At 38.4% G+C, this 25,827-nt stretch overlaps 1 protein-coding gene across 10 annotated transcripts in view; it reads right to left on the reverse strand.

The window, feature by feature from the left end:
- The window catches only part of Cacna2d1 (calcium voltage-gated channel auxiliary subunit alpha2delta 1), a 427,964-nt gene that overhangs the window by 188,076 nt on the left and 214,061 nt on the right, over nucleotides 1-25,827 (reverse strand). For all 10 annotated transcript variants that reach the window (XM_063285606.1, XM_063285608.1, XM_063285607.1 and 7 more), the window contains 1 exon segment: nucleotides 24,514-24,573. In XM_063285606.1, coding sequence (XP_063141676.1) covers nucleotides 24,514-24,573 — 60 coding nt within the window.

The raw sequence follows: 25,827 nt of genomic DNA on the forward strand, positions 1-25,827 counted from the left end.
ATAAGTTACCTACCCTCATTAAAAGTTCCGTGAATCCTTCCTTCCAGAAAGTAATCAGGTCACTATCATCTAAGTGTTTGATTAAACTATAGCACATATACTAGCAACTATAGGTATTGATGACAGAATGAGTTACTATGTTTCTTAATTATGACTAAATATTTTGATGAAAATCATTAAATCCTGTCACCTAAGAAATTAGTCCAGATAGAAACAGTAGTTATCAAGGTAAGGTACAATATTACAGAATAAAGCCAGCTTCAACTAGACAGGATTAGTGAAACTTACAGAGAGCAATTCTTCAAAACTACATTGTCTCAAATGACAAAAACAAATTGTTTTGCTTCTGATTTTCACCAGGTAAGTTAGATGTGTATTATCCCCTTGAAATAAATTTACTTATATGGTCCACTCTAATACAATATTGCTGCTTGGTGTAAAATGTCCCCTCGTAAGTTAAGAGGTAAATTACTTTAGTCTCTGAGTATCTATTGAGAATCAAAAATCAAATCTGGGCAGAATAGGCTCGTCCATCTTAATGATGGATATTATGAGCGACAGCTCCTGCCTCCCAGATTTCCATAAAAGTCAGTCTCTGATGAACAGCTCTGTTAAAAGTCTGAGGTCTAAGAACCAGGCTTCCCTGTAGAAATAAGATCCTGCTGTGGCTGACTTAAGTATTGGAACCAAAAGTTATGAATTTATAATCCACACCCAAAATGGATGACACTCATTTCATTCTGATGGAGATTAACTTTCTGTAAAATTTGGTAATTCTTTTTCTTTCGTGATATCCTTGATTCTACATATCCCAGTACACTACCTGCAGCTGTATTTTCTCCTAATGTTTTTTAAGCATGATTTTGATTAATTTTTATCATTCCTGACTTTCAAATTAGAATCTGCTGAAGCTATGGAGATTCTTCATTAAAACTGAGATATGTCCATCATTTCTGCAGGCGATGATCTGGTGTTTCAATTTTATTAAAATATATTAATAACAATTTGGCCCCCAAACCACAGACCTCATGTTTAATGCCTGTGCCCAGAAAGAATAACTGTAGTGTGTAGAGTTTCAACTGGACCCACTGCAACACTGTGTAAGTCAAAACTGTAGGGATCCATAGGCTTGGTTGTGTATATACGTGAGTGCGGGAAAATGTTTCTAAAGGAGCAATACTTTAAAGCTCTCTCTCATGTCTGTCATTAAGTTAATTTATCGTGCAGATTGATGAGAGGTTGAGAATGTGAAATTGGTAAAAGAAGGAAAACAAAAAGAGGAGCAGAATTCTATTTGGTTATCAGTGTCACTAAGTCACTTGCGAAGGCACTGGGGACATCCATGTTTGTATTACAGGGGAAGAGAGAGACAGTGAGGCAACTGGAGTATAGTGTGACAGTTGGTTCATATGATGTACAAGAGAAAACAAAAGAGGCGATTACTGGGAAAATGTCCAATTGTGTGGCATTCACAAATGTTTGCATTTATCTACATATGAAGAAAATATCAGAAATACATATTTATGTATAAAGCTTTAACATTTTGCCCATAAGCACAGACAAATAGCAAAGCCTTATTTATCTATACCAAACCTTGTGTTAACACCTAAACACGTGGTTTTTGATTGTTGTTTTTGAGAAACCAGTTGCTGAAGAAACCAGTATGTTACATAGAAGAGTTTCGGTTCTGTAAACGGAAGGCTACTGCTGAGACTAACCTGGGATTAGTGTATAGGTCTGGAGTTAAGTCCTTCTCCTGAGCATGCTACCTCCACGAACACAGGGATTACTATTTCCTCGGGACCATAAATTCTATGAAAAAAGCACTCACCTAATGGTATTTAGTCTTTGAAAAGCAGTCATTCATTTTATGTTGTTTTACATTTATCTTTTAGTATCAGTTTAATACCGATGAAATTAGCTTAATGAATGAATAAGACAGGGAAATGATATTTTCCTATTGTGAGCTTATTTTTGTTACTTATTGAACATGTTTATTTTACATTAATTCTTCAAGTAATTTTCATGTTTATAACATCGTAGAGTTATGCTCCATTATAGTGCCTGTGAAGGGAAATAGTAGTAAATAACTCAGCGTACATAAAGCAATGATTAACTCAAAGCTTCCTAAGGGAGTCAACCAGAGAAATCAATAATGGATCCACTGGTCACTATTATGCTTAGCTGCATAATTACCCAGAGATTCCATCCTTAATATTTATGGTGATATTAATGACACAATTGAAAATACCACCCTTAGTGAACCAAATAACTGTACTACTTCCCCAATAGGAAATGTTAATTATATCTACAAAAAAAATACGCTTTTAATAAAGAGATTACAAGGTTTCTGCGATGCCACAAGGGTGTGTTGAATATTGTTCGAACTCTGCCACCTGATAAATAGATATCAAGGGTTATATGAAAGTATTAGAAATTCTACACTAAGATAGTAAGACTCATAAAATATACTCAGATTTAAAAAATCTTAAAGCAAATATGTGTATATATCCCACATAAACATAAAACACACACACACACACACACACACGATTCAAGTAAAATATAGTAGAGACCATTTTTAGGAAAATACAAGAAGACACTACAAGTGGTGAATAATTTCAGAGTTTCTCGGATCTTGGACCTCAACAAGGATCAATTTCTTTTAGCATTAAGAGCAGTTCCAATTTATTTCTTCATCGTATAGACCTTAAGAGTAATCTGCCCCTGAGCTATTCCAGGGCTCCAGATGAATTTAATAAATAGAATCCAGAGACACTGGAGAGAAGGCAGAAGTCGAATATGAGGAGATAAATTTGTTATTTTCTGCAGGCCCAAGTCTCCAAGGAATGCAAGCTCATAAGTGAGCAAGCACATCCCTGATGCTGTAGGACATGCTCTACTCTGCTTCAGGCTGGGGCGTCAGCGATGCTGTGGTTATAATCATCAAACTCATTAATATTTAATCCCTGAAACCTTCCACTTATCATGTCCTTCCTATTGACTTTTACAACACAAAGCTCTTCTTCACTTCTGATCACAGTTAAGGGCCCTTGACCACACTGTGAGATTCTAGCAGGAAAATCATGTTAATTTATGTCATTCTGCTATGAGCAACCCATCTCCCACTTAATCACCATCAATTTCAGAAAACCATCACACTGGAACAAAATATGAAAGCCTAAATTACGGTAGTGAATTTATACTGAGTATAAAATAATAGTTCAAAGAAAAACACCTCAAAGAACGTTAAAGATACCAAAGCCATGTCAATGTATCATGTTTTACTGACCACAAGGAGCAGTTTGTGGGGAGTGAGAGACTCAGGTGTGGCATGCCTAGTGCATGCTGGGATTTGCATTAAACTCTTTAAACCTGGCAACATCTTTTAGATACAGAAGAGCCTGATCGTCTCACAAATAACATGTTAAAATTTTAATTAACCTTTCAGCACATTCTCCGTTCCCTTTATTCCTCCTGTCCAAACGAAACAATGGGTTTCAGCAGTCTAAAGAATAGGGAGCGTGAAATAGTACTGAAACAAACGTTTTTATTTTGTACTCTAGTCCATTTAAGGCAAGAGCCTTAAAACTGAGCCTTGTAAAAGCAGAAAGGGAACACATTTTAAAAGTGAGTTGTATGCAAGAACATAATCTAGGAAGTCCAATCGATAAGAATGTAGTCACATAATGCTCAGAGTCTTGCATCGGGAGCAAGGAGCTGGTCTTTTGGAAACAAGGCTGCTGAGAACTAATTTGGGGTGACAAAGAAAAAGGCAAAGGAGAGGGATCTGAGTGAACCAGCAGGGGCAACAAAGGACAAAGGGTGTGCTAAGAATTGTAAAACTGAGGTGAGCAGTCCGACTCTCTGGACTCAGAAGACAGGTGGGACTCCGTGTATAGGTGGGAAACTTTCCTTGCTGTGATGAACTACCCTAACTTCTCTGCCTCCCAATGCGTCTAATGGCACCGGTTGTTTTTTAACAAACCTGTCAGGGAGAACACAGTCATTCCCTAGTTTATGATGACTCCCAGGACAGCTGCCTCAGCTCCTCACTCTTCATGCTCTGCCTACTGCGCATGCTCTGCCTACTGCACGTGCTCTATGGTGTGAGCTGGAAGGAGGCAGAGATTGGGAATCCATCAGCTGTTGAGGCCCATGCTTGGCTGAAGGGCATCACAGGCACTTACCAGTGCCTACAGCATGAGCCTGTCTTCCCTTGCAAGGTTGATGAAATGATTTATAACTAGCCTTATCCTCAGCCAGGAAGGCTCTAATGGACTGATTTTCACTCCCTCTACAGGTGACTTGCCAGAAACAGACGACCACAAAGATTAGAACTTGATACAAGGTACGTTATTTAGGAGATGATGACTCCAACTGATATTGGGGAACCTCCAGAGAAGTTCCAGGTTCCTATGAGCAAGCTGCAGGGTTGCAAGAGAAACAAGACAGTTGGTAAAGAGATAACACATGTAGAGGAGTATGGGAGGGGGAAAAAGGGTGGCACATGACCAACTCAGAAGGACCCATGGCACAGGATGAGGCTGAGAGACCTAAGCGAGAAACACGAGGTTAAGCAGAGGACCAGGTTCCAAGGTGAAACACATCAATCTGGTCAGCTGCAGCTGCTTTGAGTCCTTGCTGGTCCTGCAGTCCTGCCGCATTCCTTTCTGCACTTAGGAGATCCCCTTTCGAAGTGTGCTAATCGCTCCTCTCCCATAGTAGCCGTTAATTAGCATTGCTCATGATCAGATGCTGTTCTCCAGGTCTTGATGCCTCCCCATACATCTCATACCCAATCATGTAATGCAAAGACTGAGAAACCTCTATTTGCAGTTTTTTTCTTTTAAAAACCCTAGACTCCCTAGTCGCTCAACTAACCCACTGCTTCAGGGAAGGTTTACATCTTGAGTTCGAATAAACCCTCGTGTGAATTACATTAGAGTCCAGTCCTGGTGGTCTTTAGGCTCTCCCAGTCTGGGCATTACAAGGCTTTTTGGGCTCTTTTAGACAAGCACCAACTTTTTCACACTCTAAAATGCATGTAATTCGAAATAAGTTTAACTTCAGGTATTACATATCCCAGCTTCTGAAACCTCTGCCAATACATTTTAGTATTATAATTAGATAGAAGCTGCCTTCTGACATCTAGAATGCTCCTACTCCTGAGCCTCATGCCTCTTTTCCCTGGCTAGGCCAGGGGTCTTTTAGCATTCCTCTTTGCCAGGTTGTTATAATTTTATGAGGCTTTCTGCCAGTCAAGTGGAAGCTCTCACTCTCCACCCTACTCTCCTACTTCAGTGACACCATGGAACACCCACAGGAGAGCAGAGAAGAGCTGAATGGGAATGAAGACATTTGAAACATGTGCGTGTTAAAGAATAACTGGAAACCCATTCCCCGGGGTCATTTTGTAGACTTTAAATCGTCTAAAGAAGACTGACTGAGGACGCCCTCTACATCTAGCAGCATTTAAGATACGTTCATTCCTATACACTGTAGACCGTTCAGAGAGACACCAGATGATAGGACTGCAGGTAGATGAGGGAAAGGCTAGAAGAAAGCAGGCCGAAGGCCCTGATATGTGCTGATACGATGTGGGTAGGGAAACAGCTATGTGTGCTGTGGCCATACAGAGTTTGTTTTAAAGGCCAAGCATGGGACAAATCAACCAATGACCTTGCACTGACCTCTTCGACCAGAGCTTCTCAGGCATGAGCTCCTCTCTGTGACATGGTGGGTAGAGTAAAGACTGGTAGACTAGTCATTTTGAGTTCTACAGTAACAATGTTAGAGAACTCTTGGTTTTGACTAGACCCTTCTGATGTAAAGGAATCAGGCAGCAGGTAATAAAGAAGAGAAATGTGAAACAGAGTAATAAAACCATGCTGAGGGACAAATGATGATGACTGTCTCCTATCCTGGGATCAGTTCTTCACCACTTCCAGCAAACCACCGATTAATATGTTCAGAGCTCTTACTATGAATTGAGCTTAGAATTTCAATGTTAAAGAAATGCAATGAGAATTCAATGCCACCATATATCTGAAAGAGCTTTGCAAAATTTAGATAAATATGTAGGTTCACCATTATCCAGAATTCAAATTATTTTGATGTTTTATAAAATTAGAATGTGTGTCTTTTAGTTTAAGTATTCCAACTATATTTATTTAAACAACATAAAATAAAAAGTTTTAACATCAAATAAAAATTTCCTAACATTAAAAGGCACTTACTTTTTGCTTAACATAAATTATGAAAAGTAGTTTTTAAATAAGAAATTGAGATTAAAAAAAAAGAAGGAGTTACTCAGGTAAGGCCATGCCTAAAGAAGGCTTACTCTAGGCTGAAGCCATTTCAATGATATGCAAAATATTGCAGATACAGGGCTAATTAGAGTCTTCTACATTTCAAACTAACATTCCAGGAATGTTTAGAACAAAGGAACACATCAATGTATTCAGTTTGATCATATTTTCCTTTTTACTGCACAAGAAACTTGGTGTGAGAAATATTTTACATTTAAAAGATCAAACGATTTGCAAGTCCGTCTCCAGGTGTGAAGAGCGAGGAGAAGGTGTCAGCAGCCAATTAACCTTTCTACACAACACTCCTTTCCTTCTCAACCAGAAGGCTGGATTTCCTCCTCCATATGCTCAAGATTTGGGCTACTTTTATGGTTGCTTGTCAAATTCAAATATAAGGGATCCTAAACCCTCAAGATGATAACGGGTAGTGACAGTAGATCAAAGGAAACGATTGCTATAATGTTTACATCTTTAATCTAACTTTATCAAGTTATATCCCCATGATGCTATGAAACAATGATACAGGGAAAGCCTACAAGTGATTAATCAAAGTTTATAAGCATTAGCATATGGAATGTGCTTTTTGAATGTCAAGTAAAAGATTAACAAACAAAAAACAACACAAGCTATTGGTTGTTATTTCTTGGAAATTGCTTAGGGAATAACACAAAAGAGATATCAGACCTCAGTAAATAGAAGGTTGGAAAAAGCTCCAAGAGTTTTCTTCTTATAAAAGAGAGTACCTTACACACTTAAATGATTTAATTTGTTCTGAAGCTGTTGTAATATGAAGGTCTGGAGTGTACATTGTAAACGCATCACTTGTGACAAGTCCTGCCTGTGTTGTACATGTTGAAGGCACATACTGTAACATGTAAACTGTGATAAGACCAGCCAATGTTGTAGATATGACAAGCTGATGCACTGTTTAGAATTTGGTGATGGTGGAAAACTGAAATACTGTGGATGTACAGGCAAATTATCTTGGCCTGCTTTTATTCCCTCAATAACTATTCAATGTCCACCTCGGTGTCTGACCTCACCTTTCTGTGGCCATTTCCAAATCCTTTTGTGATATATTAACCAGTTGCTAGCTTTCACCTACCCAAACTCTAAGGATGTCATCATCAGAGGGGCTCTCCTAGCACAGACATCCATTTGTCTCCACCCCTGCTACCCAATGGTTCTACCAAATAATTTTTAAGTGCTTTGATTTATGCTTTTCTCTTGTTTCGTAACTATAAAAACTTCATGAAACTGTTTCCATATTGAAACATGGTATTTATGGCCATCTAAATCTGTACTTCTGTGCACAACTGCTCAGAGTTAGTTAAAGAATAAACTGTCTTTTATCTCTCTTGAGGTGTGAGCTATATATTTTGTTAAAAGTATACATTGTAGGATGACTAAATTGAGCTAATTAGCATACACATCCCTATTTTTGTGGTTAAAAACAATCATTCTCGGCACTGTACAAAGACACGATATTTAGAAAAGTTGGTGTTCAGAATGTAAGTTTGCCAGAAAGACACAGACATTCGATTAAACTCAAATTTTAGATAATGAATTTCATTAGTGTATACTAAGGAAGATGTTGTTTATCTGAATTCAAATGTAAGTGACCATGTAGTATTTTCTGTGCTAAAGCTTATAATTCTACATTATGTAAAACTATGTATATGTATGTAATTATTTGTGATAATTTTCAAGTTTTATGGCAGAGATGGACAGGATGTTTTATCACTTAACAATCCCTTTCAAATTAAGTGATCTCCAAAGAGTCAGTACTACTTACTGTTAGAGACTCAGCCAGCCTATAGAAAATTTAACTATCCAGAAAGGTCAACATTCCCCCTTTTTTTGTGCATAGCTGTTATAACTGTTTGGCCAAAGTTATTTTATATCTCAATGGGACTTTTGTGGATAAAGCACTATCAGGTACCTTTCAGCTAATTCCGACTTTCAAGTGGGTCAAATAAACACTGAGATAATTATATCGTTCTTTTAACAGCAGCTTACCAGTTTCTGCTGACTTGAGTACATTAAAATGAAACTTGACTGTGGTATTCATCTCACTGGTAGTCCTGGTGATTTCCTTGTTCTGGGAGGCCAGCTAGTTTCAGGCTCCAGCTTACAAGCCCTCTAACTTCACATACCGGGTCTTGGAAATGCCTTTTCGAGCACAGCCACTGGTGACGGCAGATGAAAGGCTGAGCCTTGGCAAAGTCTAAACACTCAGGGCTCTGACTCCTCAGGAATGTTCTTCCTTTTAAAGTTTTGGTCGCTACCAGTTGTTTTGATGAGATAACAAGAAGCCAAGATTCCTCAGGGATTCAGCACTGTCTAAGATTAAATCTAGAATACTTATTTGTAAGCCAAAGGCAAATTTTGTGTTCTTGGAGCAAAGGACAAGGCCACTATTATACAGGGCAATTAAGGTAAATATTTCAGCAATGATTATTTGAATAAAACATCTTAGAAAAAAGAAAAGGATGTTACAGAGTCTGTAACTTTAAGCATTATAGTTAGACTTAAGCTTCCTGACAGACTGGGAAAAATATGGAACCATAATCAGTAGCATCATTTTTCTTATATGATGAAAAAAGGATGCATGAAATTTCTTTTTTTGAGCAATATGTTTCTTCATGTACTCAAAGTCTGAACCATGGTGAGGAACAACATGTAGTGTAGACAGGGGTTGGCCCAGCAACTGCTTCTCTCCATGCACCGTCATACATAGTCAGCAATGTGACTAGATAAGGTGGGAAGCCCATCACAGGCAGGAACAGTGAAGAACAATGGAGAAACGCCATCTGCTAGATCAGGTGACTGTCCCATCTGTCCAATTTGTTTCCCTTCATTTAGTCCTATCTCAGTGATGGTGATTAGATGTTTGGAAGAGAAAAAGTCATAGATACTAAAGATCCTGACCTGTCACAAGAATAAACAGAACTTGTTAATGCTAATTATATGAATATATACATATGGAAAATACACATTTTAAACATTGCTTTCCGAAACCTATCAGCGTGGGTTTGAGAATGGGCTAAAACATAGTGAGGGAAGATAACAAGAAGTAACTTGAGACAATGTAGCCCACCTTCTCTGGATGGTCCACTAAATTCCACCCCAGTATATCTTGCTGGTTACTGCCTTTGTACATTCTCAACATAAAACAGCCCAGGAATGAAGGAAGTCCTCATAGCAATAGGGAAATATGCCATCTCATGCAGAATCTATCTCAAACTTGGTTGTGGAAATATTTAATCTCAATCAGGGTTTCTACCCAACTTTAACAATTCAGTTCCTGAATAAAAGGCATATGACATTTATATTTATAATGAGTTTTAATCAGCACTACAGCCAGGCAGATATCTACCCTCTATGCTATTTGTATCTATTTCCCCATCATTAAACCCATTTTATAATTTGCCGTGTTTCATCTTTACAGCTCTTAACTCTAATTGGCTAGCCCTCCTGACCATATTTTTATGATTCACCTACTCCATGAGGGTTTATTGCTCTCTCCATCTTCTCTCTCTGCTCAAGGTTCTCATCAGAAGCCACTTATCTCTCTCCTGCCCAGCTATAGGCTGTAGGCATCTTTATTCACCAATCAGGAAGAACTTGGGGGGTGGGTTATATAGGGTCACTTGGATAAGTCACTCTGATACATGTAGACTGTCTCTCATTTCTGGGGGCAACATGGCTTTGGGGGCCAGTGTTTAGCTCTACAATACAGGCAAAAGATCAAACCTCAACAAAACTTAACAATGTACAATATAAAAACCCGAAATCAAGGCAGGTAAAGAGAATGGCCAGAGAGTAACAAAAATGAAACTTGAGCCCCAATCTACTTATTATTTGACTTCCTGAGCCAAATTAGCTTCCATTTTCCAGGTACATGTGTAGTAGTAGTAACTTCATGTGTTAAAATGTGAGGTGTAATTTTCCTGATAAACAAAAGGAACACCCTTAGGTTGAAAACATTAGCTTCTGAAAATTCCACTTCCCATTTTTCTATACACAATGCTGCCCCCTGAAGGCTAAGGCTGTATGGGTTAGCAGGGCGGCTCCCTAGCATCAAGGAGACCTGAGTCCTACACACCTTATTTTTTTGAGCATTTCTCACTGGACCTGGATCTCACCAGTTGGCAAGACACTTTGGTCACTGAGCAGTTGGGGTTCACCTACTTCTGCTAGCTCCTAGTTCTTGGTTCTGGGTTTAGATGAATTCTCACCACCCAGGCTTTTCTGTGAGTCCTGGGGGTCTGGACCACTGTTCAGCTAATGATTTACTCACAGAGTCAGTACCACCTCTTAGACTGTTAGAAAGAAAATTACTTACTCCATTTGGAACAATGCATGAATCTGTCTATCATTAAGAGTTGGTGCTAACACACAAGATCAAAAACACTAATTACATGCCAGACTGTAACAGTCTAATACATAACGACATGATTTTAAAATATACTTAAAAAGTGTTGGTCTGCTCTGGATCAGCTTAGTATTTCATGTTTCTGCTTGGGTTCAGTAATCCTTGTATGCAAACTTACACAGAGGCCATCACTGCTGACTTAATTACTTACTTTGTTGACTTCCCCCTACCCTTGGTTTCTATTTACTTGGCTTACCTGGTTTCCTAGCAGGAGGCCCTTTGTTACCAAACTGCCTGGTCACAAATAAAGTCCCAGGAGAGCATGACAGCAATAAAACTAAAGGACTGCTACAGAACCCTCTTTCCCAAGGGACAGAATGGAAAACCATTTGTAAGCAATTGGGTGATCATTGCTCTCTAACTTGCAGTGTCATCAAGGTACATTTTCAGTCTATATGCCTTGACCTCCCTCCTGTTACCGAGGATTCCCAATATAAACCAGTTACATCTCTTAAAACATATATAAATTATAAGAACTAACATAGTATTGAACTATTACAAAAAGGGACAATGAGAGTTCATCATCAAATAAAAACCAGCCTATTAACGATTCGCAATGTTTGGTTGTTTGTTTTGTTTGTGGCGGCGAGATTAAAACTGAAGGTTGAGTCCATTTCTTCTTCCACAATTAAAACATGCTGGGTTTTTCCCTCGAAAAGCTCTGTTTAAATGTACTATACCAATGCCTTGGTGGCACATACCTGAAATCCAGCACCTGGGTATTGAATGAGAATGATCTAGAGTTAAAGGACTGCCTGGTTATCTCAAGAAATCAGACTCAGACTGAATATGCAGCAGAGTTAGGAACTATCAAATCAAATCGGTCAGCGACTAAGTAAACACATTATAATGTACTATAGAAGCTGGTAAAATTTCAGTTTCTACACTACTTAGGGAATAGCATTAACATAAGAAAGCACTCTCTCCATCAAACAGCATAATAGGCTTTTGATACATATATAGAATCAAAATATTGTGATGAATTAAAATTGTGCAATGCTAGCCTTGAATTTTGCCTTTGCTGAGGGATTTCAAAGCTATTGGAAGCTGGGAGTCCTTGGCACGCTCAGCCTCAGCTCTAGGTTAGAAGACAATTGCTGCTCTTCAGTCTCCGTACACAAAGCTTTCCGAAGGGCTTGAGGATGCTTTTGTACCTAGACCTTGGCTTTCATCTTAGCAGCTTGTTCCCTGAGTCACAAAGCATGACTCAAGACAATTCATACTCATCAATGAAATATCCTTGACATTCTAAGAAAAGAAGCATCAACAAGAAGGCCACTAAGCCCTCTGCCAGAGATTCTGGTGATGTGCCTTTCCAAACCTTTCCTTCTATGCAAGCCGATATGAAAATGGCACTGTGGTAGAGATGGTGCAGGACTGACATTGTATCTGTTGTGGATCTAAATTATCCATATCTTCTTCCAGAGCCATTCTCTGACAAACAAAACAAAACAAACAAACAAAACCCAAAGACTTCTGAGATCAAGGCTGTTGAATTAATAAAATTACATCATGAATTTCAGACAAAACTGTAAAGTAAAAAGTACTTCTGGAGAGCCTCAGGATCAACATCTCTGATAATAAAAGAAGAGAAACATTGATATTTTCTGTCAGGATATTTCATTTCCCTTCTGGCTAAGGAAATAAGATCATGTCATCTCAAATATACAATTTGGTCACTTTCATTTAGGAGAAAGACCATAAAAATAATTTAGCAGTAAAGCCATCAAACATACATTTTGACTTAATGCAGCCACGTTCAGTAATCTATTCTCTCCACAGAGTAACTAATTTTTTTTCAAGAGTATTATCCCTTCAGATTAAGAACCAAATCCCTTCAGAGCAAAAACACCACAGAACTTTAAATACGAGTATGGAAACCTTAGATTTATTATAATTTCCTGGTTGTGGGCTATCAGAACATGGAATTCTAATCCCATAAGAGTAGTAAAGGTGTTGAATTCTTCCAGGGCATTTCAAGAGCCTGAAATAACTGCCCTGACTATCTATATCTAACGGTACATATTAATAAAGAGCAAGACTAGTTTATGAGGGCTGGTAGCTCAGTGAAAAAGGGATTTTCGATACAAGTATGAGGATGTGAGCTACAACCTTTAACATCCCCATACAATGGGAACAGCAGCAAATAGTCACAACCCCACGTTAATTGGGGGAAAGAGAGAGAGATGGATGGGTCCCTGGAGCTCTCTAGTTGTCAAGACAACCCAGTTGATCAAAAGCTTAAGATTACATAAAGAGACCCTTTCTCTACATATAAGGTGGGAAGAGACTGAGAAAGACATAAAAATCAACCTCTCATGCTCACGTGCTTTTGCACACATGTGTGTCCTCTCCCCCATGTACACATAGTCAATCATATATATAAGCACATACAAAAACACATACAAAAACTTACTGGAATGGATTCTGAGGATGTACTGCTTTTGTTATTTTGTTCGTTGATCTTTCATATGTCCATATTGTTAAAAAGTTTGAAAATGCGCTCCCCCCCAATAAAAGGTAGCTGTGAATGTGGTCTGACACAAATTGCATTCTTTATGTAATGTCATGTCACAGTACTATAACTGGACACTCTTGGCAGAACATTTAATCAGTCTTCCTTATCAATATACTTAATGAGAAAAAAATCTACTAGAATCATTTAATATGAAGAACAAAATTAACACAATAATAAACCCAACAATCAAGGTAGTATCATAAAGTATTGATAAAGCATTTGGAATTTCAAAACTATATCAATTTCCAGAAAAATAAAGCCACATCTGTGTTAAAGAACTGAAAGCCTGAGGGACTGATAGAAGAACGTGGTGCCAAAGAGAGCTGGCTTATGGGAGACACAGGGCTAAACTATCTCAGACAATGTAGCTCCCCTGACCGTTTTCCATTTCTCACTCCCACATCGGACCTCATGTCCTTTGAACTTTTAGAGAAAATCTTTAGAACATACTAACTTTGAAGGTTTCTGTCCTCTATCAGCCCCCAAGGTAAGAATGTATCAGAAAGCGTCTGAAACCTACAGCAAAGTGTTCTTTGCTTAGCTGGAACTTGCCTGACCTGCTGCTTCACCTACCTGTTTGGCAAGAGAGCGAGAGAGTGCCTTAACTTATTGAATCCTCTGTTCTGTAACTAATAAAATCTAACAGAATATTTCCAGGTGGAGCATGTTATTTATGACAGTTTGAATCCATGTTCCAAGGCCATATTTCCTGATATTTGACTCAAGAATCAACTATCTCTTAATTCTTTCTAGGGAAAACCTGCAGGAGCCACTCATAAACTATAATCCAGAATCCTCTGGTGATTATGGTTGCAGAATACAAGGAAAATCTTAATGACACAAATATATCATAGTAGCATAGTAAGATCCATGAAGTATGCAGACTGGAAAAACATGCAGGTATACTGATTTTATCCAGAACAAATAAGCTTTCGTGACAATGTCTTCATTGTGTTTCCTAAGCAGTAACAGGAACCTATGGCGCTTGGGTGGACATTGCAAGAGGAACACATGGCAAACGCATCAGAGAGAGACATAAATACTCACCGCCCATACAAAGGAGATGATCTAAATTAGAGCGATTTCAAGTTTTCTATTGTAGTTGTTGTAGTTACTGTTGTTGTTGTTTTAAAACTTTTCCAAGCCTAGTCTTGCACTCACTGTGTTCTAGTGGAAGTCTCCAGCAGGTAGCGACCCTCCTGTCTCTACCCTGTGTGCTTCAGAATTGCAGGATTGATGGAAAAAGCCAAAGTTCATGTAAGCTTTAGGTTTGGTTCTGTTTTGATAGAAAGTGTCTCCTTTATGTAACCTTGGTTGTCCTTACATATAGACCAGGTTGGCCTACAGCTTCCCAGCACTGTATCTTCTGAGCCAAGTGCCTATCACCAACCCAAATGACTCCATAATTATGTCCATATGAAGTGAGGGTAGTGAGAAGGAAATATCATTTGGTATTTGAAACTTAACAGATGATCAAGACTCTGGGAGAGAAGTAATAGGAGCAACAGATCAACTGGAATGTCTACAGGCAAATGAGACAGGACAGGGGAACAGGCAGAATGCAATGCTGTAAATGAGTCAAGAGCTCAGAAAAGAGTCCAGGTGGGATTAGACCTGAAATCAGGTAACTATGTGGGGTGAAAACATAGGCTCTCAAGAGGAGAGGAAGGACGGTACCCCGAAACTAGACAAGCGCTGTGATGACAGATGTTGGGAAGAAGACTGGCAAAGGGTTAAGTAGTAGCAACAGGAAGGCCCAGAAAGTGGGGTTCTGGACACCAAGAGAAATAAAGCATCCAAAGGATGAGAAATTTTAAGTTTGTACAAAGACCAAGTATGAAATTAAACAGGAAAGGCTGATTTGGTTTTGGGAAGTGAGGTACAAAGCACACACAATATGAAGCTTGGGCAAATGGCTGCCCTATATGAAAAGAGAAAGACGAAACCAAAAGTGGGTGGGCTTCGTTTTTCAATTGAATTCTGCAGCATAAGAAGACAGAGGGAGAACCATAAAGCAGAAGGGTGTGTGGTGTTTGTTATTGCTTGTTTGTGTGTCTTTTTTGTTTGTTTGTATGTCTTTGTTGTTTGTTTTTTGTTTGTTTTCTAATGTTAAAAAGACTCAGTTGTTTTTGATGAAAACATTGAAAAATCAATGGTAAACAGGGCGTGGTGGTGCACGCCTTTAATCTCAGCATTCTGGAGACAGAGGCAAGGGCATCTGTGAGTTCCAGGCCAGTCAGGTCTAAGAACAGAGTCCCAGGACAGCCAAGGCTATGGAAAGAAATCCTGTGTCAAAAACAAAACAAAACAAAACAAAACAAAAAACATGAACAAAAGAAAGAAAGAAAGAAAGGAAGAAAGGAAGGAAGGAAGGAAGGAAGGAAGGAAGGAAGGGAGGGAGGGAGGGAGAGAGAGAGAGAGAGAGAGAGAGAAAGAAAAATGAACAAAAGAAAGAAAAGAAAGAAAGGAAGGAAGGAAGGAAGGAAGAAAGAAAGAAAGAAAGAAAGAAAGAAAGAAAGAAAGAAAGATGAACAAAAGGAAGGAAGGAAGGAAGGAAGGAAGGAAGGGTTTTACTGAAAGACAGAAATATATCCACTCATCAGGCTGCATCATATGGTTGAAGGATTACAATAAATTGCAAGAATGAACTTTAAAAGATTCCACTTTGAAAGGGATAGTTGGTCACTCACCTAAATTTCTATAAAATTACTATCACGTTATCAACTCCAGTAGCAAAGCCTAGCTGCATACTTTAAAGCAACTGTAGAGGAGCATTGTATTAGACTATCACACACTTCTTTCTCACCTTATAAATCTAACCGTGACATCCCTAAATGTCTGTTTAGAGAAATCTTTTGGGATGAATTTCTGTTTGCTCTGTCTCCTCGGCATCAACTGGATTATATTTTAGTATCTTTCCATTATGCTGGGGAGTATGTTTCTGCTTAAAACAATTTGCTAAGTCCTCAGTCACCATCATCCACTCTTTTGGGTTGCATTCAATGTCCAAAACTGAACCCCAGAATCTGCACAAAGGACCTGCACTTCATACTTGACCACTTTACTTAAAAGCTAAAGATTTTCTGGTAGCATCAACTCTTCAGGGAGAAAGGTTTCAGACCATGTATTTAACTCCTGGAACAGCCAGCCTCTCTTTCCCATAGCAATATTAGCAAAGCCATTAACATATCTTTAATTCCACTAAATTGAATCCACTCCAGCATCTAATGTTATTTATCCTCGATACAAAATTATCTCTGGGAATAGAGTTATTGTTCCAGAACTCAGTCCTTAAAGAACTCCAGTAAATGAGCGTGTACGTTCTCCTACTTCCTAGGACATGAAGGAGAACATGCTCCTAACTTACGATTATACCTTCAAAGTTTTTCAAGGTGGTAGGCACATGCACATAGCTTGCCGAACTTAATTTATAACAAATTTTGGAAGCTGCAGATAAATAGATCAAGAGTAAGCTCAACGGTTAGCCTTAATATGATAATATAGGCTAAGAGCTGACAAAACTTCTTTTGATGCATTCACTTCTTGAAAGTCACGTGATTGTCTCATAAGGATATCCCCATGAGACCAAGGGGCATGGGAAGGACAAGGATGAAGGGAGAGATAAAGGCTACTTGCAAAGCATGTCTTCTCTCATAGGGCGAAAGCTTAAATAAACACGAATGAGTTGTTGCCTTTGGGTTCTTTGTGAAACAGACTAAGTACTGACTTGCAATCCTTGTGTGATGAAACTAGTTAGGATTTGGGGTAGTGTCTGTCGTTCCATCCATGTCTGCAAAGTATTCACTGTGTCTCCCGCTTAAAGAAATTCCAATGAGGCAAGTAGCAATGTCAGGAGTGGAAGCTGGCAAGTGCTTAACGGGGTTAGTTCCCAGGAAGGGGTTGTGCCAACCTGCTTGAGATTATTTCAGACTAACTTGGAGTTTCTTAAAATATTTCTATGGGAGACAAATGGTGATCACAGGAGCAGAGGGGCAATGACTGAACGGCTCAAGGACACAGTCGTATTGATGAGCACAACAGAGCCAAGATCTTAAAGAAACAGGTATTTCGAGAGAATATTATTTTGCCAAAGCTGCAGAGCGAGTTAGTGTCAGATGCAAAATTTATGTAGATTTGTATAACTCTAAGCCCAGTGCTTCATAGCAGCTGCAGGTAAATAAATACATTCCGCATATAAAAGTGCAGTTTAACAAAATTTTTCATAATCTCTTCAGTAAAATTGACAGTAAACTTTACAAGTAAAAACAGATATCCCAATAGTGCAAGTTATTATTTTTTTAATAAAAATATATGCAGGATATCATCTGTCATGCATTGCACTAAACTACCTCTGTGTTGTGTTAGCCAAATTTCTTGGCTCTGAAAGTTTACATTTTAGTAGTAAAAAATATGCATTGAAAAGCATACAGGCATTAGGAAGTCATAGAGTATAGCAAGTCTAATACTGGTCAATCAAAACCATACGGGAATCTCAGGGATGAGCAAAGGAATGGGAGGAATAAAACAATATCCTGGTGATAAAGAGTGATTGCTTTACTCTTGGATGTTTATTCCACATGAATCAACCGTTAGATGGGTACTACGATAGCAAACTTAGAAAGTATTATTTGGACCAGACTACAAAGCACCAAGTATACGCTGAGTACAACCACTGATGACTTTTTGTTCATGAGTTTGTGTATGTGTGCATGTGTGTTTGCAACTGTGCAGGTACAGGTGTGTGTGTGTGTGTGCTGGTACTCACGTGGGAAAACCTATGGCCAACCAAAGTTACCATCAATCGTCTTACTTGATTACATTCTCTCCTTATTCACTGAGGCGAGAGGTCTCAGCTTAACTCAGAGCTTGCCTGTAAGGCTCGTCTAGCTTACCTCTTGATCTGGCAAGCCTTTGATTCAGGCTTCTGCGTGCAGGAATGATAAGCAGCCGCCACACCAGCCTAACATGTCCTGAGTGCGTAGAATCTATATGTAGGTCTTCGAGTTTGCATTGGCAAATAGTTTATGCTGTGAGGCATCTCTCCAATCCCTAGCTGAAGGCTTTTAATCAATGAAGTGAAAAAATAAAGGTTTTGGAGGTAATTCTTCAGACTATGAATTATATGTAATTTGTAGCCATTTATAATGTACATACAGGTGCCTTGTCTTTTTCTCTTTGGTCCAAATTTTAATATAGTAAATCTTCAATTCCACACAAATAACTAGTCCACAAAAATTAAGAAAATATAGTTTATGTAATAAAATATTTGACTTAAAGATTCCCATTTGACAGCTGTAATTTTGGCACTAGCAGGGTGAAGTAATTGACTCCTTAAATACTAAAGAAGGGAAGGGAGATGGGGGGGTAGGATCAGGTATTAGAAGGGACAGGAGAGAAGTACACAAAGGGTCAGAAAATCAAAGAGATATATGTAACAATGGGGGATGGGGAACTGGGGGTAGACATTAGAAAGTCCCAGAGGTCAGGGAAGCAAGAGCCACCCCCCAGGACCCAACAGAAATGACTTCAGTCAGAACAGGTAATAAAGGGGAGAGAGAACCTGTAGAGATCACTTCCAGTAACTAGGCAAGGCCCCAAGTTGAGGTATGGACCCACTCGCCCATCTCAAAAATTTTAACCCAGAAATGTTCCAGTCCAAAGGAAAGACAGGGACAAAAATTGGAACAGAGAAAGGCCACCTAGAGACTGCCCCACCTAGGGATCCATCCCATTTGCAGACACCAAATCTACACACTATTGATGATGTCAAGAAGCACTTGCTGACAGGAACTTGGTATGGCTGTTCCCTGAGAGGTCCTACCAGCACCTGACCAATACAGATGCATATACTCACAGCCAATCATCAAAATGAGCCAGGAACCCCAATGGAAGAGCAAGGGGAAGGACTGAAGAAGCCAAAGGGGATTGCAACCCCATAGGAAGAACAATATCAACCAACCAGAACCCAGAGCTCCCAGGGACTAAAGCACCAACCAAAGAGTACACATGGAGGGAGTCATGACTTCAGATACATATGTAACAGAGATTTGCCTTATATAGCATCAAAAAGAGGGGAGGCCCTGGGTTCTGTGGAGGCTTGATGTCCCAGTGTAGGGGGATGCTAGAGCAGTGAAGCAGGAGTGAGCGGGGGAGCACTCTCACAGAAGCAAGAGGGAAGGTGGCAGGGAGATGGAATGGGGGTTTGTGGAGGGATAACTGGGAAGGAGGATAGCATTTGAAATGTAAATGAATACAATTATTAATAAAAAAATCAACAAGGATGATTCTGGGTACTTGCTGTTGCTGGAACTTTTAAACACTGGCAGCAGTGTAAGAAATCACAGTAACTGACTTATTTCTACAATCTCAATATCAGAACACGGAGAGAGCAACATGATTATGAGTACCACAGAGCCTAGTCGTCCTCTACCAATCCACAGTGAGGTACAGCTTTCTAACTTCTTTCCATCTTGTTGGGTGGATGGAAAGGGAAGGAAAGAATCTTTGGACAACCCCCCCCCCCGTAATATCTAAATGTTTATTGTCCTGGGCCATGCAGCAGTAGTGTCTTAATGAGGACCATTCACTATCTTCTAAATTGGACTTTAATGGAAGTAACAAAATGTGCGGTCAGAGTGGTCATCCAGAAATGTTATAAAGAGTAACGGCAATATTTGGGGCCAGATAATAAGTATTTAAAGGAACTCCCTTTCCTTTTCAGTGTAAGAATCAAGATATGAGCTATGACCCAGGCTAAGCGGTAATTTAATACCCACAGTTTTCACAAATTTCTCTGTTGTCTTATTCTTTCATCACAAGCACATATGCTTAGATAAAAGCACCAAAAGTCAGTCTACCTCTTTTCATTACATAGTTTTCTTTCTTGATGCTAGGGAACATTAATTTTGCACTCTGCCTCTTTTCAATCTATTTCTATGATGGGGCAGATTCTTAAGAAGCATCAAATAAACAGTAATTACATAAGGTTTTGTATATAGCAATAATGCGACCAAAAATTACATGTGCAAGCTAAACAACCAGAGGGAGAAATTAAGAAAGGCTAAATTGAATCACAGACTGAAATTATTTTGATGATCCATCAAATTCATTTATTCAGTCATGAAGACAGAAAGTCATCCTCCAATTTTGAAGCACAAAAATTTGTCTTTTCATATCCAGCATGGAGAGCAAATTATCACAGAGAATACTGTTTGTCTCTTAGCATTAAAGTTAAAATAAGCATAGTATGTTTTCTCATTGCACTAAACATCCATGCTATGATTGAAAGGATGACGTAATTCCATGAAATGAATAGGGACAGATTAAATAATATGCAATGCCCACTTACTCACACAAACACAAATTTTTGAATGTTATAATGTTAAAGGAACAACTTGATATATGGCTTAGTAAAATGCTTCTGACAATTACAGAATTAAAGTTATATTGGAGTACTAAATTAGCCTGATTGACTCGATAACATTCAACTCCACCAGAAAATTTTTCCTCTTCTAATATATTTTCCCCATGCAGCAGAACCTAAAATGGTTCAGCAAAATGTTTTATTTACTGGCCAATTTGTAGACATCTCCGCTCAGCCTACACAGTAACAAGCTGGCACTAATAAGCCATACATAAAGATCCTAGTTATTAAAATACAAATTAGGCACCCCTTATGTTTATACATGTGTAAGTACAATTAATATTGCAGGCTTAGTTGGAAACAAAATTGCTTTAGTTAACCAGCCATTGCAATGCAATCAAATGAGATCTCAGAAGCAATTGGAAAAGATCTGTTTGGTGGAAATAATAGAAACTATTTCATGTGGAACAATTAGTTTACTGAGCTTGCACCCCACCTCCCCCCCCACCTCCACCCACCTGCCCTTAATCAAATGATTTGTCCATCTTAAGTGACACGATGTGCCTCCTTTACCACCTATAAGTTGCATGGAGACCTACCAGACACAGCTGGAAGACGTGGCTTATTTACAAATATTGGTTTGAACTTGTAAATGCACCAACACATAAATTTTAATCTAGTTAGAGTGTGTGCCCTCTGTTCCCTCCCTACTTATTAGCAGCACAAGCCAAACAACAGAGCAGTCTGGCCAGTGGGTCCCTTGATTGTGTATTCATGTGGGGATGAAATGGAGCGGAGGGAGAGCGTGAATTACAGGAGCCCCTTCTTGTTGCCAGCATTTACTGCTCTGCCTTTTGTTCTTGCTGCTGATGTGATTTTCTCCATTTTACGCAGCAGGGGGATGTTAATCAAGTTTTGCCTAAGTAATATTAATGAAACTTGCCAACTTGCACTTGAGGGAAGAGGCAGAATATTGTATTTCCTTTTGAAATGTTAATGCAGCTTTTAGGAGACCCTGTCTTCTGAATCACCTTAGTGTAAAATTGCTTGATATCTACTTCACTGGTAAAAATGGTCAAATGCCGTAAGTGACAGAAGAATTCTAATGTGTAAAAGGAGGACATTTTGGAATGCTCTATTTAAACCCACATTAAACATTTTCAAGTGTTTGCTTAAAACAGTGACAAGACTTGCAACTGTTCTGGGTGCTTTATCAAAGCAGAGATCTGCTGCTGATTACGTTTAACCACCAGCCAATTCGAATGTTACTCTTGACTTAAAAGAACTGATTTAGCGTGATCCATCTATAAATGATAGACCTATCTACTTTTTGGAAAGAAAAAAAAAGATGGGAAGAGACTGTCCTACTTTACTGCTTTTTAATCACTGGAATCTAAAACTTTAGCGAGTTTAGTTCACGTTGTATTTTCCACGCATAGAAATCCTCACAATTTTAATGTTCTATCCCATCAAGGTCTCCCAAAGAGGAGGCTGCTGTGTAGAGTCTTAGCTAAAATGTACGGACAGAAAGTAGACCAACCCTCAAGCATGGACAGATGGGTGCCCTGAGAACGGAAGGCACTGTCCTCCATGAAGCATGTGCAGGAGAAATTAATCCACAGGATCTGACTTGTTTTTCCTTTAAGAGTCTCTTAATGATAATATGGTATAAATATATCCGAAATGCACAATAGCTCAATGGGAACTTAAGAAGAATTCTTCACCTAGTGAGTATTATTTGGCAGGAACATCTAATCCTGGGGTAAACAATTTATTTTCTATCCATTTAAAATTTAGAAGTGGCTTTTGTATCATTGTGAACATGTTTGTTATCCTGAATGAAATTTCCTCACAGTCACTATGGTATGTAATAGAAATGACAATTCGATCTCTAAAAAGAATTGACATCTCACAAAGAAGAGCAGGGCACCTCATCAATCAACTGCTGTCATGTTGGAAATGACTAAAATAGGCAAATCGTTAGAGCGCCTTCCAATTTATGATATCGTAGCTGCATAAAGTATGCATGAGGTAACCTGTTGAATTGCTGTGGTGATGCTTGGTCACCTACCGCTTCTCTAAAGAGAAATAAGAAGCATTGCTAAAATGGCCACAAATGACCACTTAGCAACAATGAGCCCAGTGCCCAACAGTTCATAACATACCTGGGAAAGAAATCTTCTGTCACAGTGTTACTGTCTAAATACAGCAACAATGGTAAAGAAGGCGTTAGGTTAAACTTATGCCAATCCTTTATTTTCTGAACCAAGGACCTAAAATATTAAATGATTTAATTAAACAAATTTTTCCCAAAGAGAAAATGTTTAGTGTCTCTCTTATATAGGAAGACTGTGAAATGCAGATGGTCTTAGGAGCTCTGCTGATTACCCAAGATTCAATGCAATCACCAGCAATTGTACTAAAACAATACCACACAGATATAATCTAGTTTTATGTTCATGATATGCCACATATCACCTTTAAATGATAAAGAAGCAGGAAGAAAACTTTCCATCCTTATAAACCATCCAGGGTATGTGGGTCACTTGCTTCAGGCTATATTGAAGAAACACAATTTTAAGATCATTTCCCTTCTCTGGAAGGAATTAACTGCATGCTAAACCCCTCATTCCAAAAGCTCACGTTTGTCAGTGTTCAAGGTGCTTGTGATTTTTACTTGTTCAACATTTTTTTCATATATTACAGGTGACAAACTGACCTTTACTAACCTAACCATGACAAACAACTATGGGCAAATCCAATATCTAATAAGTTCCAACAATCCAGTCAATATGATCAATTTACCGAGAAAAGTCAAACAAGATGGCAGGTAAATAGGGTCACTACTTAATCGATTGTTTGATACAGGGTAGTAAATAAATAAGAAGGATCAGAAACGTCAAGCACGGAAGCTCATAAAAAAAATCACCATGTTATTTAAATTAGCTTTCTTCCACATAAAATGAACAAGGGAAGAAATGAACACAAAATGGTGACATGCCTTCTGAGCCCTAGAGATGCACAAGTTTCTGAACTTTAAACCTGACACCTTTTAAAATAAGATATCAGGAAGCATCATTAACTGGTCTTTACACTCTAGTCCTTGCTGAAATAGCATCGATTGGCTGGGGGAAGGTTATACATCAGAAATCAGTTGTCTGGAGTTTACCAGCAGCTAGAGACTGAAAGCATCTACATTACAAAGGTGGGCATGAAGTGTGTTACAGAAAACCTTTAGGTGACAATCTGAAATCTACTTTCCTTCACTGGCTATTCTATTAGATGGCGAATGAAAAGCTCATCATTACAGGAAGAGTTTCTGCCGTGTTGTATAATTAACCAGCATCCCTTAGAACACAAACAAGCTCATCAAAGAAAGGAGAAAATGGGAGCTCTGATGCCAGCTGGCGTGTCCAGAAGTGGTCCGGAGAAAGAGGAATGCTTCCAGCAAAACAGAAATAAACTGTAAGAGCTTAATACTTGCATACCTAATTCAGTCACTTCACACATCAACACAATTAAAAAAGACATGTCTCTCCTCACAAGCCAGTGCCAACTGGTTTTCAAAATAACTCTGAAGATTATTCAGAGAGCAAGATTCAATGCTGCTTTAATATATTTTCAAATGCCTATAAGAATGTAAGAACACGTGAATATATTTGTTCTTTCTTTTCTTGTACATAAACATGAGCATGAATATTCCAACTAACTTAATTGGTTCTGGTTTCTCACAAAAGAATAGAATAAATTTTGGCAGTTTGGGGTCAAATTCTTACAACACTGTAGAGTTCCATCACCAAATATATTGCAATGTGACCAAAGTTATGCAAACAAAAATACTGATTAACGTAAATGAAGAGATTATAAAAAAAAAGGTCCTTACTGCAAAATCTTCCCTCCATTGGTGGGCGGCTTGGACTTTCTCTGCTTCCATAGCCAGGCGCTGCAAAAGAAATGGCAAATCTTAGATGCACATGGCAAATCTTAAATACTACAAGAACATGGAATTATACCATAATACACTACCTGTCATCTCAGTATTATAATTAATTATGGGCCATGAAAAGCAATAGATACCATTTATTTATGAGTCACAGGTAACAAACCGGTTACCAATCTAACCTAGTTAAGTCAATGCTACAGTAATAAATTATCTACTGTTCTTAAATACAACTGTTGACCTGCCTCTCTTGTTTTTATCAGGAATGAGTGCTGTCCTTCAAGGAAGTATATTTTAACTTTTAAAAAAAAGTTTTAGTGACGTGAAGACAGTACACTGATGGGAGTATAATTCTGTTCTTGCTGAGCATTGCCAAATATTCCAGCCAATACGAATATATGATCACCGAATAGGCACATTTATAATAATGAGTTTGGGGTTTCCTATTTGCTGAAAGTATTCCTAGATATTTGAAAGATGATGGGAAAGACTGTAAACTCAGAATGCACACATATGAAAAAGGTTTCGCTTCACCTCCTAATGCACGCATTTGAAAATGGCTTCCTCTCACCTCCTTGTAGCATGATGCAGTACGCAGGAAGACTTCAGGTGTGTTTAAGCTGAATTATAGGGGCAAACGTAGCTCAAACTTAACAGCAGGTGCATTTTTTAAATATAAATGTATTAAATTCACTTATAAAGAGACAAATAACAGGTTACATTTGGAGAAAATATTAGTCATGAAATTTTTTTAATTTATGTTACACTATCTAAGCAATATTTGCTGGTATTTGCAATTCCTATGAGACAAGTCTACATCAAATCATCCAAGTATCCCTTTGACCACTCTTTACACTAACATGTGGGTTTCTATCCTTTATGGTTAACACTACGATATGTCCATTTCTCTAAGCCATTACATTTGTCTTTCCAAGGACTGTTCTATAATATATAAATATAATATATAAATATAAAAAACATAGGAGAGACTCAACTCCTTGGTCATTTGATTTCCTCATGTGTGTCATGGAATATGGGTGCCTGAAAACACACAGAGACACAGACACACACACACACAATTTAAACATAGATTTTTATAACATAAAGTGAGAGTCTGAAAAGTTTTAGAAACCTAAAGATAGCAAGTTAAATGTATAAAAATAAGACATGTATTTTTAAAGTTGAGGTACAAAAGCTGCTAAATTTTAATTTCACTGCTTGAAATATAAAATTAGGAACTCATAAAATATACTGCTG

This window comes from Rattus norvegicus, chromosome 4 (assembly GCF_036323735.1).
Source record: "Rattus norvegicus strain BN/NHsdMcwi chromosome 4, GRCr8, whole genome shotgun sequence".
Lineage (NCBI taxonomy): Eukaryota > Metazoa > Chordata > Mammalia > Rodentia > Muridae > Rattus > Rattus norvegicus.